Here is an 18,598-nt window from a genome sequence, read left to right as displayed (position 1 = left end):
TCGATAAATGGTTAAATCTGCTAGAGGGTTATTTTTCTGTTCATGAATTTTCAAGTCGGGAAAAGATTGTTTTCGCTCTTCTCAAAGCAGCCCCCCACGTCAAGCACTGGTGGGAAACCTACTCCGAGCAGAAGGATGAAAGTACTGGCTCACTATTTTCAGTCGCACCCACCTGGAATTCATTCCGGGATGCCATCAAGGAGCAGTACTACCCTATCGGAAGCTATGAGGATGAATACATAAAGTGGACCACGCTGCAGCAGGGAAGGGACCAAGACGCGCCGGAGTTCACCAATATTTTCCATACCCTTCGCACAAAGTTAGGTATCAAGGATTTGGAGCAGCATTTGATACTCAAATACCGTGGCTGCCTGCACAAGTACATCCAGGAAGAAATACAATTCCTGAACATCTCCTCGCTCGGCACAGCATACCGATATGCTGTCAAGGTCGAGCAAAAGTTTAAACAAAAGAAGCGAGACTTTGGATCTGCGAATCCAAAGCAGGGGAAAGGTGCCCCTAAACCACAGAACAAAGGACAAAGCCAAGGCGGGGCAACCCAAGACAACCCGTCGAAGCTGCAAGCAAAGGACAGCGCCGCAAAGCCGAAAAAGGACACGGGAAAATGGTGTGAGTTCCATAAGAGCTCCACTCACAACACAAGTGAGTGTCGGGCCAAGTAGTCACTGGTGGCTGAGCTAAAGGTTTTAGAATCAAATGCATGTTCCGACTCTGAGTCAAAACCCAACTAGGGGAATGACAAAGGGAAGCAGATCATTGATGCGGATCCCAACGCCACTGTTGCTACCGCCAAGAACCAGAAAAATGAACCTGAAGATCCAAAGGAGGAGGAGCGTCTCTTCCACTCCCAGATGTGGGTAAAGGGCTCCCCGATACAGTTCATTGTTGATAGTGGGAGCCAAAAGAACCTCATTTCGGCAGAGGTCGTGAAGCGGTTGGGCTTACCGACCACAGCACATCCACAACCGTACACCATCGGGTGGCTTCACCAAGGACGAGATCTTCGCGTGAGCCAGCAGTGTCGCCTTCCATACAACATCAAGCCCTTCACGGATGAGGTATTGTGTGACATTGCTCCCCTTGAATTTTGTGATATATTATTAGGACAACCATACTTGTGGAAGCGACATGCTGTGTATGAATCAAGGCCCCGTGCTGTTATTATTACATTGGGAAATAAGTTGTATAGGATACCAGAGGTAGCACCACCTACCGCCATCTCTTTGATTACTGCAAAACAATGCAGTAAGCTCATTTCCAAAACCAGGAAATTTGTTTTCCTGATGATACGCCCTCAAGGAAAGAAGAAGACGGTGGCCACAGCCTCCAGACAGGGCCCCTCTGCACGACAACTACAGATGGACAAGGTCGTGGAGGAGTACGAGGACATCTTCACCTCCCCCGCAGGGGTTCCTCTGCACTGTCAGGTCAAGCACTCCATCAATCTGACCCCAGGTGCGCCGCTACCTAATGGACCAATTTATTGGCGCTCCGTTCTGGAGAATGATGAAATCAAGAGGCAGATTCAGGAGCTCCTGCAGAAAGGTCACATTCGTCCGAGCTCATCGCCTTGTGGGAGCCCGATCGTGTTGGTACAGAAGAAGGATGGGACGTGGAGACTCTGTATTGACTATCGGGCGCTGAACAAGATCACTGTCCGTAATAGGTACCCAATCCCGTGGATTGATGACCTCCTGGACCAACTAAAGGGGGCGAAATATTTCAGCAAGATCGATCTGAAGTCGGGATATCACCAGGTGCCAATCGAACCCTCTGATGTGTGGAAGACTGCCTTCAAATCCAAGGAGGGCCTTTTTGAATGGTTGGTTATGCCTTTCGGATTGAGGAATTCTCCTGCAACCTTCATGAGGCTAATGGATGACATCTTGCGGCCATTCACCAACTCATTTGTAGTAGTATACTTGGATGACATTCTGATCTTCAGCCAGAGTTGGGAAGAGCACCTCCACCACATCCGACAGGTTCTCCAAGCACTGCGGCAACACAAGCTATGTGCCAATTTGGAGAAATGCACTTTTGGCATGACCCAGGTTTAGTATCTGGGATACATCATTGATGAATAGGTGGTGCATGTGGATCCAGCCAAGATCCAAGTCATTCAGGATTGGCCATCTCCAACCACTCTAACAGAGCTCCGCAGCTTTCTAGGTCTTGCCAACTTCTATCGCAGGTTCGTGTTGGGGTTTTCTCATATTACTTGGCCCTTGAGTCAAGTCACCAAGGGAGGGGCGAAAGCAAAATTCTTTTGGTCTGAATCTCAACAGAAGGCATTCATAGAGTTGAAGGATCGCCTCTGCACGGCACCAGTGCTCGCGTTACCAGATTTACAACAACCATTTGAGGTCGAGACAGATGCCTCTGACTATGCTATTGGGGCAGTCCTTACTCAACATGGACATCCAGTGGCATATCATAGTGAAACACTTTCAGACACAGTCCGGAAGTACCCCACTTATGATAAAGAGATGTATTCCATTGTGCAGGCCTGCCGACAATGGAAGCATTACATTTTGGGGAAGGAAACAGTCATCCACACAGACCACCGACCCCTGCAGTTCATACAGACCCAAGGGAAATTGCAGAATGATTGCCATCAGAAATGGTCTACATACCTGCAACAGTTCCAGTTGAATACCAAGTATAAGAAGGGCAGCACCAATAATGTTGCAGATTGCCTCAGTCGACCACCGATCATGGCGTTAACTACCGTGCTCAAGTCTTGTGGGCACGAGACTTCTGATTGGCCACTTCTCTACAAAAGCGACCCATAATTCGGCCACACATACCAGACACTCTTGGAGGGTCGGCATGTTCCAGATTTTCACCTCCAGGATGCCCTGTTATGCCGCCTGGGTCACCTTTGTGTTCCTTCAAGCGAGCGTGCCAAGATGATTTGGGAAGCACACTACAGTCGGGCTGCTGGGCCTTTCGGGGTTGAGAAAACAGTGGCAGTACTACAAAATTATTTCTATTGGCCGAATCTTCGACAGGATGTTGGGAAGTACATCAGATCATGTACTACCTATGCCATTGCCAAACCGACCATCAAGAAGCACGACCTCTATACCCCGTTGCCTACCCCTAGCCGACCTTGGGAATCCATCTCCATGGATTACATATCAGGCCTTCCGTCCACTAAACATGGAAATGACTGTGTTTTTGTGGTTGTTGACAGGTTCTCGAAGATGGCCATTATGGCGGCCTGCAAGAAGAATATCACAGCAGAAGCCACTGCTAAACTCTTCTTTGAACGAGTGTGGGTGCACTTTGGGATCCCAAAGTCTATCATCTCAGATCGGGACAGTCGGTTCCTCAGCACATTTTGGTCCAGTCTCTGGTCAATGTTGGACACCAAACTCACGAAGTCCACAGCCTTCCATCCTCAAACTGATGGCCAGACAGAGGTTGTCAATAGGATGATTGTGCACATTCTGCGCATGTATAACTCAAAGCATCCACGCACATGGGACGAGAGCCTCCCCTATGTTCAGCACAGCTACAACCGAGCTCTTCACAGCTCCACTGGCCATAGTCCTTTTCAGGTGGGTTTGGGATTCCAGCCACTATGCCCCATTGATGTGGCCATGCCACTTGCCGCTACTCACATGCATTCGGCTCATGTCCAGTCCGAAACAGATAAGGCCACCAGCTTCATTGAGCGCATCCAACATATTCGCCAGCAGGTCCATGACATTCTGGAGAAATCAAATGCCAAGTACAAGCAGCGACATGATCAACATCGGGTGCCACACAAGTTTCAGGTGGGCGACAAAGTCTGGTTGCATTTGCAAAAGGAACGCCTTACTGGAGCCTATCGGAAACTGAGACCACTCCGATATGGTCCTTACACCATTACTAAGGCTATGGGAGACAATGCATTTGAGCTCAGCATTCCCCTATTCCTTGGCCTGCACCCAGTGTTCAATGTGGATCGCCTTCGGCCATACTTTCCACCATTGCTAGACACATCCGACATTGCAGAACAGTTCACACCCACAGAATTAAATCCAGATTGCATGGAACAAGCTGCAACCGATCGAATCATGGACACACAGATCAAGAACACTCGCCAACAGAATATCCAACTGTATCAAGTTGTCAAAGCAGGCCAACTCCTTCACCAGGGCAAGTGGCTCACCAGGGAACAAGTTCAGCAAAAGTTTCCTCATCTCATGGAGGAACTAAACGCAATGGGGACCATTGCTTGCTAAGGGGGGAGGAATGGTCCAGGTGGATATTGGTGGCCACCTGCCAAGTCCACCTGGAACCCCACCATTGTTTCTCTCAGCAGTTTCAGTTTCCTTAATTGTAGCACAACTTACTATTTTTAGCAGTTCTCGGATAGATCTTTCTAACGAGCTATTGTACGTGTCAAACGAAGATCGTATGCCAAAGTTACGACCTCGGGAAGTTGGTGTACCAATTTACCCAAACGGGGCCCACAGTTTGGTGTTTCATCTTCTAGGGTTAGGTTTTGGAATGTTAAGGGTTTTCCATTGTTTCTCAACAATAAATAGGCCTTCGAGCCTCATTGTAACACAGTTCAGAGGCATGTAGCCACCACATCTCTTCTCAGAGATAGCTACCATCGCCCTAGCTAGTTTATTTCCATTACTGTTGTAAGCATATTTCAGTATTTTACATTAATGAAATGAAGTATTATTTCCGCTGCATATCTGTGTTTATGGTTATCTTTGTAATTTGTTGCGTTCCTGTTTTAGTCCGGATCAGTGTTGCACGAAGCGCCCCCCCCCCCCCGGTTCCAAGCCCCGAAGCGCGTCCCGTACGGAAGCGCCTAGGAAGCATGGCCGGAAGCGCGCTTCCGAAATTCGGAAGCGCCGCTTCGGCTTTTTTAGACGCTTCCTGGAAATTTGGAAGCGCTGGTGCTTCCGAAGCGCCGAAGCACGCTTCGTACGACGCTTCCCAGACGCTTCCCAGACGCTTCCGTACGCTTCCAGAAAAGCTTCCGGAAAAGCATTTAGAAAATCGTTTTTTTTTTTCAATTTTTTTTTAAATTTTAGGTGAGTTTGCTTGTTGGGGGTGGGTCCACCTTGGGTTAGGGTGACAAATGAAAGCAAAAAAAAATATAAATATAGCAGATGCTCCCTCATGGTAATGTTAAATTCTTAAAGTAAAAGTGACATTCTCCTTTATTTTTCATTTTCATCCTTTTACTTAAATTTTTAACATTACCATGAAATGACTCAGAATGTTTGAGAGTGGTTCCAGCCTCATTGGACTTCATATGGAGAAAATAGAATTTCATATCCTATTTAAAATTCAGCAGACTTAACAGTTTTCAGGTATTCAGGATCAATGGGATTGTGGCATTTCATTAGATTATATCAAGTATGAAGGTATGCAATTAGCATTTAATCAAGAGCACCAAGCCCTATATGTACCCTGGTGTTGGTGGTGTTAATTGTTGAACTCCTTTGTCACGCGGCACGCCCTTAGCAAAAAATTACCTTTCAATCAAGTCAAAATCATCGATCAAACATGTTAAGCTTTTTCTACCATATTTTAAGTCTTGAATTAGGTAGTTTGATCAAAATTGGGCAATGTTGACTAATATCCCTAGACAATCGAGGTAGAGGCAAAGGCTAGACAAGAGGAGAAGAATCTAGATTCTAGATCATTAATGTACAATGGATGTTATATCTATCTTGATTTATGCAAAAATATGCATGTTTTCATGTCTTCTACAATTAATTTGGTATTTGGGATGTTTGTTTTGAGTATAAATGCAAAAAAATATAATATATATATATATAGCAGACGCTTCCGTGGACGCTTCGCTTCCTAGATTTTTGGAAAATGACGCTTCGGCGTCCCCGCTTCCAAAAAACGCTTCCGCTTCATGCAACATTGGTCCGGATCACTCGATGTGTCTATCTCCATCCCCATCAATCTTCTCTTATAATATCTTGTTGGATCACCAACGACCATGATTAGATTTCCATCAACCACTAAGACCATCTCAAACTCATTCCATGTAAGTTTCTAGAGCTTTCTCACCTTTCCTTAATTAATTACTATTAATTAATCAATTTTCCCAAGTTAGACTTAGGAAAAATTAAATCATGGTTAATTAATTTCATTAAAGCGTTTCACAAGCTTATCTCGCGAGAAATTTTCTAGGTTTTTGAAGATCTCATGTTCCTAGCATCTTTGACACAAATCGAGACTAGAACACCTGTCCGATGCTACAAAAAATTAACACTCCCTCTTAGCGAGGACGATGTTCTATCTTCTCTCATAACATCTTTCCTCACGCTGCTGATGTTTGACATTTGTAACAACTTGTCACTTTCCACCAAGCTACCGCGCATACTCTGATTCATCTGCTAATCCTGGAGCTAATCCATCATGCATCTGTGCTGCTGTTGACAACTGCACTGTGCCTACCTAGACTGCTACCAACTCTGCTCTATGCTGCAACTGATCAAATGAGGGCATCATACATCTCCTTGGGATATTTGAGATCAACAATATAAGAAATCAAATGATCCCTAACAGATTCCACAATGATGCTCATAGCCAAGACGTCATCCTCATGAAACTTTCCTTTTCTTGCTTGATCAACTGGTTCAATGACTTTTCTCAAAACAATACCCAAGATCTTATTCCTTGCAAGCACTAAATCAATCCTAGTCTTCCATGCCCTGTAATTTGTAGCTCCTTCAAGCTTGTTCTTTGTTGTCATGAAATAATTCATGATGAAGATGACCAATCAAAACAAAAGATTTAGAATCCCAATGCTCTTCAAAGTGCTCTCAATGCTCTTCAAGGTGATCTCAATGCTCTTTCCCTTCACCAAAGCTTTGATACCATGTTGATTTTCTAGTGCAATCAAGACTAGTACAATTTTTCAAACTGATAACTACTTCCAATGATACAATTCAACTTCTTAGAGCATTCCAATCATTAAGTAGTTATACATGAAAAATTTCAACCATTAACTTTCTTCAATACAACAATAGAGATCATAGTAAACAATGAGACAAGAGACACCAAAATTTAGGTTAATGACCGGGGCAAAACTAGCAAGGGGAAAACCCAACAATCTTTCCTTATGAGAAAGTTCAATTAATCAAAATGTACATCAAAATATTCCAAACAAAATTCCAATCTTTGACCTCAATATTTCTAAAGTCAAACCAGTCAAAGGAGAGAGAAAATAGTCAACGTTGGTTGAAGTCAAAGTCTGCAAGAGAGAGGCTGAATTTTGGCCTGAGGTAGCTAAACAAAAGGGGCTAAAATTCGGTCAAATCATAGTCAGATTTTGGTCAAAGCACAGAAGTTGACTTGTGGTCAACCCTTGGTCAACGAGCTTGAACAAGAGGAGAAGATTGATCAAACAGAGTCAACGAATCACAAAGAATCCCGACCTACAAAATCAATCAAGAATTTGGTCAAACTTCAACAGATAAACCCAAGTCAACGCTGGTCAAAACAGAAGTCAAATAACTGGTCAAGCAAACAATATCTTCTTCTTTTTCCTTTGCATGTGTGGATGAATCTTCTTGTTTCAGATCAAATTGATGGATGGATGAGATGACAAATGAGGTCAATCGAACCTCTATTTATATGTGAGCTAGGAGGAGGATTTCGACCATAGGGTCAAACCCATTGAGTGAGAGGGGTCGACTTGATCAAATGAAGCTGACTTGATCAACATAAAAAATATAAATTTTCTTCTTTGATTTGCCAATGAAAATATCGATTGAAGCTACCAATTTTCAACAATTCTTCTGGGTGTAAATGCAATTTTATGGTATGTTGTAAGGTTGAGTATCTCTCTAAGCAAGTCACACATTGAGTATTCACTTTTGAATATCTTAAGACAAATTTGCATGCTTCACAACACTTAATAACATTTATTGCAAATTGACTTGTTTGGTTGATGGTTAATTCATCATTTTAACATATCACTCCCACACATTAATGTATTAGTTGATTGATGATAGCGATTTCCCCTAGGCTAGGGTAGTTTCCTTAGTCTGAAGTGTGGGGCAAGGCCACCGAGGTGATAGTGGGTGGCTTGCCTAAGAGTGCCTCTAGGCTCTCCCATTGAGGTTAGGACTTTTCCTCCTAGGTGAGTGTTTGGGCAATAACATGATTCAACATGCAAGCTAAGACCTCACATGAAAATTTGACTCCCAAAAATGTTTTGCAGACAAATATTGAGTGTCAAATGTTGGGATGATCTTATGATTTTGTGAATAGACTATTGTTATATAAGCCATAGGGATTAGAAATGCCATTAATATATTTATTGTGCACACAATTTTTTATATTTAAGTTTTTTTTTTTAAATTTACTAAGTCTTGCCAAGTCTTGAATTGAGTTTCATTGAATCTTGCCAAGTCTTTGCCGAGTCCAAGATTCACAACTTCAATAGAGATTAGTAAGCTTTCTGTATTTTGTGTGTAATGGTTTGGACTTTTATTGATTTATGTGAATATATATGTTCTTAACTAAAATTTGAATATTTTATGTATACTTATTTGCCAATTTGTTTACTAGTTTTTTCTCTGGTTCTGCTTTGTGTTGAAATTTTGGGAAAGATAGTTCCTGTTTGGTTCTGGTTCTGGCTACTTTGGTATTTGGTGACCTGAATGTGTTTTTCTTGGAGTTGGAATGATTTGTCAATAAAATTTTCCATTGGCATAAGCTCATGATCAATGAATGACTGTTAAGTTATGGTATGTTCTATGCTTAGAGTAGTTTACTTCTTTTTATTGTTATTATCCACAGATTAGCAATCACATGTACAGTAAGTAAAGTGCAGATAGAACATTAAACGATCAACAGAAAACAAGCCAAGACAAGAGACACAAGATGTGGCGGCTAGCCAGGGACAAACCCCAATGTGGGGAAACCCTTTGATCAAATCTTCCTTTATCTTCAATAATTCAGCAGAGAGAAAAGCACATAAATTTGATTTACATCAGCAGCAGCAAACCCTAGATCAACGAAACTAGGGTAGACAATATCTTGCAAACCGACTGTTGGATCAGTTTGATTCCTTCACCAAAAAATGCAGCCTTCAGAGGAGAGTCAGTGCCACCTACAGTGCAGTTCTGAGAGAGAGTCTGATGGTCAACGCTGGTCAAACTTCTGATCTGCAGTTGCAGCCCTAAATTCTGCGTCTTCCTTCCACACGTGTGAGAGAAGAGTCCCTTTCTGCATAGTAGGAGAAGAGCCTCTTTTCTGCGCAGGAGAGAGAGAGATGTGATGAGAGTACGTGTCCAAATGAGGAAAAGACCTCCTGTATTTATATACAAATGTTGATGACGAACAGATGTGTCTGTTGGGCTTCTGAGCCTACATGAGTTGCTAGTCGGCTTGATAATTATTCCATAATCAAAATAAGTTCATATTTCCATAAATACTATCGGAATCGGATGATCTTTAGATCAATCCTACACCTCTCGACGAGAGGAATTTAATAAAAATATTATCAGCCATGAATAAGATGACCCACATGGAGTTTGGCCCTAGTTGCCAATTTTAACAATAACAATGGGTAGAGCCTCTTTAAAGGATAAAAAGTTTAGGGTGTTTTGAACTTGATCACAAACAGTTGCTTTGATAAGAAGGGAAATAATGTAAACAATTGACTTCATAAAGTTCAAAGAAAATCATCATCTTTAAGGATACATGCATGGAATGCATGGCTGCTGCTAGCTTTTAGATAGAACCTTATTATCAATGTTGAAAACATTGGCAAGTGTATGGAAAACTAAAATGCCATAAAAATTGCGAAAATATGAGTAAAAGTCGACGAACATCGAAAAAATTAAGATACCAGCAAATTTCGGTAAAAATCGGCAAACATCGGCTAGGCCAAAAAAAACATGATTTCGGGATTTAATTGCGATAAATTGGGATGTTTGCAACACTAATTATTATTGTCAAACTTGCCAGTGCAAAACATTTTCACTCCTTTGGTCAGTTTATTTTTCATGCTTTTATTAAGTAGACAAGAAGGGGTAATTAATGGTTTGTTTTTCATTAGTATACCAAGTAGCTATCTTAGTAGTTGAGGTTCAAGCAATACTGACAGTTCGTCCTCCTTGGAGCTGGTTTTGGAATATTCTATCAAGAATAAAAATGTCTTAAGCTTCAGTATTCTGATCCAAAAAATGAGAGTGGTAATATGAATATTATTTTGTTTGAACCTTTTGATTATTAATGGAGAATGCGGTATGTGCTGCCAGATATTGTTGTCTTTCTTATTTTTCATTGTTCATGTTTAAATTGCTGGATGTTAATTCCTTTTATGGGATACATTAGCCTAATTCTCATGCATTTTTGTGTTAAAGTCTTTCATCTTAATTCAATAATTCTGCTTGTAATTGTAGGCTTTATCTATAGAAGAATAGCTATATTCATAGAATCTGCACATCCCCTTCTTCTGCCAGTTATGCTGATCTTTTTCTTAAGTGGACATGAAATCATTTATCCCCATTTGCAACTTCGTTGGTCATGTTTATGGTGTAGAATAGGGAGCTGTTTTTCAGATAAATATCTGGGTAATAACAATTTTATTCTATTCATTGTAATAGCATCTAGACAAGAAGGAATCAGAATTTCGCGTGCATTGCAAACAAAGGCGTGCAGAGATGCAAGCTGAAATAGCCCAGCTGACTAGCCAGACACTAAAGTTGGATGAGATTGAAGATTACCCAACGGAGTTTGAAAATTCTCTTAAAGTTGACTCATTAAAGTTGGAGGCATTGCGTATTGTAAGCATTGTACTTCATTTTCTTCTCTTTTTGCATATATTGGTAGCCTGGAAAAATAAAAATGCATATATTTGTAGCCTGGAAAAATAAAAATGATTAGTATATTTCTATGCCTGTCTTATTGAATGAATTAAGGATGATATTCTTTATTCTCTTTTTGTCTTAAAAAGATATTGTCCTATGTCACAAATCCTTTTAGAAGATGTCTGTGATCAATCTGGAGTGGTGGACAATTATGTACAACGTGAGTGGAGCAAACAGATGAAACCAGAAAAACTATAACTTTAAGTCGATGCCAGAAGATGGGATAAGAACTTGAAATCTATGAGACACAAAGAACTTATATTCATTTCCACTTCCTGCTTTTCTTTACAAACTTGTATTCGCATTGGAATTCCTTTGCAAAAGTTTGAATCACAGAAAAAGTAATTTCTACAAAGTTATGGATTTTGACCTTCGACAACATTTTCACAGTGTTTCTGTTGTGAACAACTGTGATGTTGATATTAAACTATACCTCTTTTCATTAACAATTCTAGAAAACTAGAACAAATTTAGTTTCATCTGTTTTAAAACTAGGAATTGAAGTTTACAGCATAATTTAGATAAACTAATATGTATTTGTATCATAGATGAAAAAATTGCTGAAAACTCAGCAAAATCATGAAAATTTGTGATTCCAAACACTAAACAAAAAATACCCTTAAAAATTGTGATTTTAGCAAAAGAATGGGAAATCACATTTTTTTGGGAAAAATGGCCAAGGATTGAAAAAAAAAGGCCAATATAAGCCTTAAATTTGGCGTTTTGGTGTCATTTCTCTGACTTCATCTTTTTTTGGAAAGCATAGCTGAGAATATTAGTTAAATAAATTACATCATTGACATTGAAGTTTTAAAGTTAGAGATGTTTATATAGCTTAGCAACAATATCCATGTGAAATAAATAATTATGGCAACGAGTAAATTTCAAAATCAATATTACCTACTAGTCACTAAGCTTACGAATGTGTTAAGATAGGATCCTGAAATTTAGAGATACCAATATTTTATTATTTGTTACAACTTTATCAAAATCATACATTTACAATCTGGAGGACTTTGAGAGGATCATCCTTGTAATATTGTGATGTGCTAGGGCTGTCATTGTTTATTAACATTTGGTGGGCAAGGAAATTACTATTAGAATGATGGAATAAGGTTAGAATAGTTGTCTATGAGAAAACAAAAAACATTGACATCATTAGTTTTTACAAGTGTAATAATTGGGGAAATATAGAACGAAAATTTAACTATCCCATTGTTGAAATTCTAAGGCTAGTACAGTAGAATACAATTTTCTGCCAGCTAATTACTTCCTAATGATTTTCAACCAGTATTTTATGCCACTGCTATCATTGAATAATTACACTTTAAAAAATATCAACAATGAATGCAGAAGAAACAATAAAGATCATAGAAAGACAACCATGCACAAAAGAGACAATATTTTTACCCTGGGAAACCCAACTTTGGGAGAAAACCCAACAACTTTTCTTAGGAAAAGCTATTCTTCAGCAAGGTTTTAAAATCAGCAATTTGTGTAAAAATCTGTGCCAATAATCCAAGTCAAATACCAGTCAAACCTGGTCAAAACATCTGCTGGTCAATGCTGGTCAAGTGAGCCAACAAAAACAGAAATTCAATGTTGGTCAACTCAGCTTGGTCAAACTAGTCTGCAGTTAAATTTCGGCCCTGCGATCAATAGTCTGCACATGCGGCCTTCCTGTGGTCAACTTTCAGTCAGAACGGTCAACTCTTGTCAAAGTTCGGTCAAAGCTCCTCCACAAGTGCGGCCAAAAGAGAGAAAATGAGGAAAAGTGATCTCCAAATCAATTTTCCTTTGCTCAGACTTGGTTCTTTGTTGGTGATGAAATGAGATGACACATCATTTATTTATACTTGTCGAAGGGGTGTGACAACCCAAGGGACTCCTCCCTTCACTGGCTGGCTGACTTGTCTTCTTTCTATGCTGACTTGTTTATCTAGGGCTGACTTGAATACCTCCCGCTGCTATAAAAAATCAACAATCCCTCTTAGCGAGGGATGTATTCTCCTTAATTGAAAACATATTTCTCCTTTGCTGAAATTTCTACTCCATTAGAAAAGGTCATGAGCTTGCTATGTTGATGTAGTCTCTCCTCACATGCATGTCTATAGATATAGATCACTCCATCCCGGAGTAGGAAATGTGAGTATTCTGGGCCATTTATGGTGGCTTGGGTGTAGGTGTAATGGATAATCGTTCAAATCCAGAAACGATTTCTGCAAGTTCCGGTGGAACTTCTTCTTGGATTTCCTTTGGAGTATTAGTCATCTACCTCCAAACTTGGCTATTCTTTTAAATTAGCAGAAGTGCTAATTTTTACCCACAATATGATAACCTTTCAATTTCCACGGAATTGAAAAGGAATTCAAACCTTTGGTTATTTCCTTGTTGCGTCCGCTTTTCCACAAACATCATCGGGCTAAATCTCCATCGTTGATAAAAAACACACTTGATCCAACTGTTAACAACGATATTGGACGAGGATCTTGAGCGATGTTTAACTACCCGATAAAGTGGTTTTCTCTCTCCACCCAAGTGCTACGTGTCGGTCGATTAATGGAATCGCTTAAAATTTCAAAAGACAGCGTACCACTTTTCTTCACCCGATAAACAATTTCATTGATAAAACCGCTTTTCTTTCTTGACAGGCGCGCAATGACCGTTAGATCTATTGGATCTATAGATCGGACGGTTCTAGACTCCTTTGGTTAACACAATTTTGTCAGGTTTTACTTTTTTTGTTCTACCAAATTTAACACTTCCGCTACATTTAACTTGTCTCAAACCATATTCTCCGACGTTTTTAGAACATAACCACATTATTTCAAAACGCGGAAAAACACAATATTGACGATATAATACAGATTTAACATACTCTAATTCAAAAGCTAAACTGGAAATCAATAGAACGCAAAGTTATTTCGAAGGAATAAAACGCCTCTGGGATTGACCAATTGTGCACAAATACACAGAGATACAGTTTCTATAACTTAATTTTATATGGCCAAATCAAGCCAAATCAGTCAAAATCCCTTTACAATCATTCAGAACTTACATAAATACCATTTCATTCTAACAATCAGATCCTTAATTAATGGATCGAGTCTGCCTAATCTTAGACAATATCTAGTGTGGTTGATATTCTCCTCGAGAATCTCAACTGAATCTAAACAGCTTGAATTAATTACAAAATCACTCATCCCTAAATCCTAGCTCAAATCCTATCTAGAGAACTTTGTAAATTGATAGCTAAAGGATCCCACTCCTTTGCTTGTAAACTTTTTTTTTTTGTATTTTTGGAATAAATTCGAACCCTTTTGTCTTCAAGCCTCATGCTCCTGCATCAGACCCTTGAGGACAAAACTCTTCATGGGCTCCTGTCCATGAGCTCTTCTACAGAACGGCCCAACTTTTGTAGCATGGTTTCTGTTACCTAGGTAGAATTAGCAGTTGGTTGATCTTTCCACTTGAACAAGTACTGAAAATACTCTTGTCCCCTTGTTTTCTTAAACACTTTTATCCAATATCTTCTCTGGTTGCAATGCCTTTGCTATAGATAATTGTTTTACCGAATCCACCACTAGTTCTTCCTTGTCTTCTACTGTGTCATTTGCTTATTCCTTTTCATACCTGTATAAGTCAGCAACATTGAAAATTGGAGATATTCCAATATCAGGGGGTAATTCAATTTCATATGCATTTGCAAAAAATTTCCTCAGGACTCTGCATAGTCCAATTTTCTTAAACTTTAGCTTGTTATACTCCCTTTTTGGAAATCTTTCCTTCCTCAGGTGTGCTAAAACCAAATCTCCATCTTCAAAATTAACTTCTCTCTTCTTCAAATCTTTTCTGCTCTTGTACTTTATGTTGCTGTCCTGTAATTGATGTTTTACCTGTTCATGTATTGCTTGAACTTCTGTAGCAAAATCTTCGCCTTTAGCACTTCTCATTTTAGCTTTTCCCAAGTCTCTCACTTTAGACACTCCTCTTGGGTCCATTCCATAAAGTATATGGAATGGACTCTACCCTGTACTCCTATTAGGAGAATCGTTATAAGCATATTCAGCCTGTGCCAATACTTGATCCCACTGTTTTGGATGTTCACCTGTAAGACTTCTCAAAAGATTACCCAAGCTTCTGTTCACAACTTCAGTCTGTCCATCAGTCTGAGGATGATAAGCAGAACTGAAACTCAATTTAGTTCCAAGATTCTTCCACAATGTCCTCCAGAAATGTCCAACAAATTTGGTGTCTCTGTTTGAAACAATGCTCTTAGGTAATCCATGTAATCTTACAATCTCCTTAAAAAACAAATATCTATGTGAGTAGCATCACTGGTTTTATAACATGGAATAAAATGTGCCATTTTTGAAAATCTGTCAACCACAACATAAATTGAATCATTTCCTCTTTGAGTTTTTGGTAAACCCAAAACAAAATCCATACTTACCATATCCCAAGGTCTATCTGGAATAGGTAATGGAACATATAAACCTGTGTTTTGGCTCCTTCCCTTTGCATACTGACAGAATTTACAATTTTTCACATACTTTTCCACTTCAACGCTCATCTTTGGCAAAAAATAAGACTGGTTCAACTGCTCATAAGTCTTGTCTGCACCAAAATGTCTTCTGAGTCCACCACTATGTTTCTCTTTGATCAAATTTTCTCTCATAGAACAATTTGGTATGCACAACTGATTTATTTTAATCAACAGTCCCTCTTGTAGGAAATAATCTAGCCACTTGCTTCTGTCTAACAAAACATGATTTCTACAAGCTTCAAATGCCTCTTTAAAATCTAGATCTTTCTCATATAACTCTTTAAGAAAATCAAAACCCAATACTTGAATTTGACTTTCTTGAACTAAAATGCTTTTTCTACTCAAGGCATCTGCTACTTTGTTTGATTGACCAATTATATGTTTTAACACAAAATTAAAACTTTGAAGGTATTCTGCCCATTTTGCATGCTTCTAGTTCAGCTTTGGCTGTTGTATAATGTACTGTAATGCATGGTTATCTAAATACAGTATGAATTCGTTGGACATCAAGTAATGTCTCCACTTCTTCAAAGACCGTACCACTGCATAAAACTCTTTGTCATAAGAAGAGTATTTCTTCTTTGGCTCATTCAACTTTTCACTAAAATAAGCTACAGGCCTGTCCTCCTGACTCAAAACAGCTCTAATGGCTTCTCCACTGGCATCACACTTCACTTGAAAAGGTTTATTAAAATCAGGCAAAATCAAAATAGGCTTCTCAGTAATCTTTCTCTTCAACAGTTGGAAGTTCTTTTCTTCTTCAGCAGTCCATTTAAATGGTTTTCTGTCCTTCATTTTGTGTCAATAATTGAAGCATTAATCTTACTAAAATTCCTTATGAATTTCCTGTAAAAACTAGCAAGACCGTGAAAACTTCTTACCTCAAAGACACCTTTTGGTGAAGGCCACTCCATGATAGCCTTGATCTTCTCTGGATCCATCTTCAACCCTTAAACAGAAACAACAAAGCCCAAATACACCAACTCCTCCTTCATGAATGAAAATTTCTTTAAATTTAACAGTAACTTTTCTCGCTGTAGCCTCTGTAAGACATAATTCAGGTGTCTCACATGTTCCTCTCTTGATCTGCTATAAACTAATATATCATCCAGATATACTATTACGAATTTACCAATAAATTCTCTCAAAACTTCATTCATGAGCCTCATAAATGTACTAGGGGCATTCGACAATCCAAAAGGCATTACCATCCATTCATACAATCCTTCATTGGTCTTAAAAGCAATTTTCCAGTCATCTCCCTCTCTAATTTTGATTTGATGATAACCACTATTTAAATCTAACTTTGTAAACTATCTAGCTCCACTCAAAAAATCCATCGAATCTTTGTTTCTAGGTAAAGGAAATCTGTACCTCATTGTTATCTTATTGATTGCTCTTGAATCAGTGCACATTCTCCAGCCTCCATCTTTCTTTGGGCTCAACACTGTTGGCACTGCACAAGGACTCAAACTCTCTCTAATCAGTCCCTTGTCTAATAGTTCCTGAACCTGTTTCCTGATCTCTTCATTCTCTGTGGGAGTCATCTTGTAAGCTGCTTTATTAGGTAGATTTGCTCCTGGAATCAAATCTATGTGACGACTGATTTTTCTAATGGGTGGTAACTCATTAGGCAAATCATCTACAATGATATCATAATAAATGTCCAACATCTCTTGAATTTCAATTGGTAAATCAGAAACTCTTGTGGAAGTAATTATTACCTTGGGTTTGCAAACTAATGCAAAACTTACCTCATCTTCTTCCATCTGCTGCAAGTACTCCTTTCCACTTAGCAAAAGGGTCTTTGGATCAGGTTTTTTTGATGTATCCTCTTCTTCCATTGGCAGCAATGTATGATTGACACCATCTTTGTTAAATTTGTATGTTTTATTCTTTCCATCATGCATAGCTCCTCTGTCATACTGCCAAGGTCTACCCAACAATATGTGACACACATCCATAGGCATCACATCGCACAAAATTTTGTCTCTGTATTTACCCAACTGCAACTCCACTTCACATTGCTCTTTCACTACCAACGGATATCCCTTTTGAAGCCATGATACCTTGTAAGGTGTTGGATGTTTCTTTGTTTTCAACTTCAACTTCTCCACCATTTCTATGGAGACCAAATTATCTGTACTACCACTATCTATTATCATCTGACAACACTTCCCTTGAACCTTACACACAGTCCTGAACAAGGCTTTTCTCTGTGCTGGTTCAACAATTCCCTTAGTTGGCTTTAACAAAACTTTGTTGACTACCAAAGATTCCCCTTTCTCTGGTACATTCTCTTCTTCTATTACCTTTGTTGCTTCCTCTTCAGTGTTTGCAACAATTGCATTCCTCTGATTCATTCCTATATTTTCTGGGCACTCATACACTCTGTTTCCCAACTTCTTACATCTGTAACGTCTGATTTCTCTTCCTCTACCTCTGCCACCTCTTCCTCTGGAAAAACTCCCTCTGCCACTTGCATCACCTCCTGTGGGTGCATGCTGACTTGAGCTGCTGCTAGCTCCATCTCTAGGCGCTGTAGATCTTCCTCTACCACCTTGACTTCCCCTTCTTCGGAAAGTACCTCTATTTCTGGCATACTGCTTCCTCATGAGTTTTTCTTCAGCCTTCAATATCATCTGATAAGCCTCTTCTACTGTTTTAGGAGATAGTACACTTATCTCATCTTGAATGTCCATTCTGAGACCATTCACATATCTTGCAACCTTCTCATCTGTATCTTGGATTTGTCCTGCTCTTATACTCACTTTGTAGAATTCCTCTGTGTATTCCTTTACTGTCATAGACCTCTGTCTAAGATTCTGCATCTGTCTAAATAATGTTTGCTGATAATCACTTGGAAAAAACTTTTCAGTTTTGCCACCATCCTGTTCCAATTCTTAATTGGTTGTTTGCCAAGTCTTCTTCTTTTTGCCTGCACTCCATCCCACCAAAGTGCTGCATGTCCTTTTAGTTTTGTGACAACAAACTTCACCTTCTTTCCTTCTTCTATTTCTTCATAATCAAAGAATTTCTCCATGTCATTTATCCAATCTATCAATTCCTTAGGGCTTAAGCTTCATGTGTAGATTGATACTTCAAGTCTAGGCTTGGATGTGGATCTCAATACTGACTTAAAGAATCTCATTTTAGGGGTTACATCTGCAGG

The 18,598-nt window shown here is 39.4% G+C and overlaps 1 protein-coding gene across 2 annotated transcripts in view; it reads left to right on the top strand.

Annotated features, from left to right (window-relative positions):
• Positions 1–18,598, top strand: part of LOC149143208 (paramyosin-like protein) — a 477,149-nt gene that overhangs the window by 187,611 nt on the left and 270,940 nt on the right. For both annotated transcript variants that reach the window (XM_089448231.1, XM_089448230.1), the window contains one exon: positions 10,617–10,796. In XM_089448231.1, the coding sequence (XP_089304357.1) occupies positions 10,617–10,796 (180 nt within the window). The remainder of the gene's footprint in view (positions 1–10,616; positions 10,797–18,598) is intronic.

The sequence above is a fragment of the Pinus tabuliformis genome, chromosome X (genome assembly GCF_031772625.1).
Source record: "Pinus tabuliformis cultivar Carrire ecotype Pingquan chromosome X, CPIR1, whole genome shotgun sequence".
Classification (NCBI taxonomy): domain Eukaryota; kingdom Viridiplantae; phylum Streptophyta; class Pinopsida; order Pinales; family Pinaceae; genus Pinus; species Pinus tabuliformis.
Note: the sequence above shows the minus strand (reverse complement) of the source record. Positions and strands in the feature narration are given on the sequence as shown.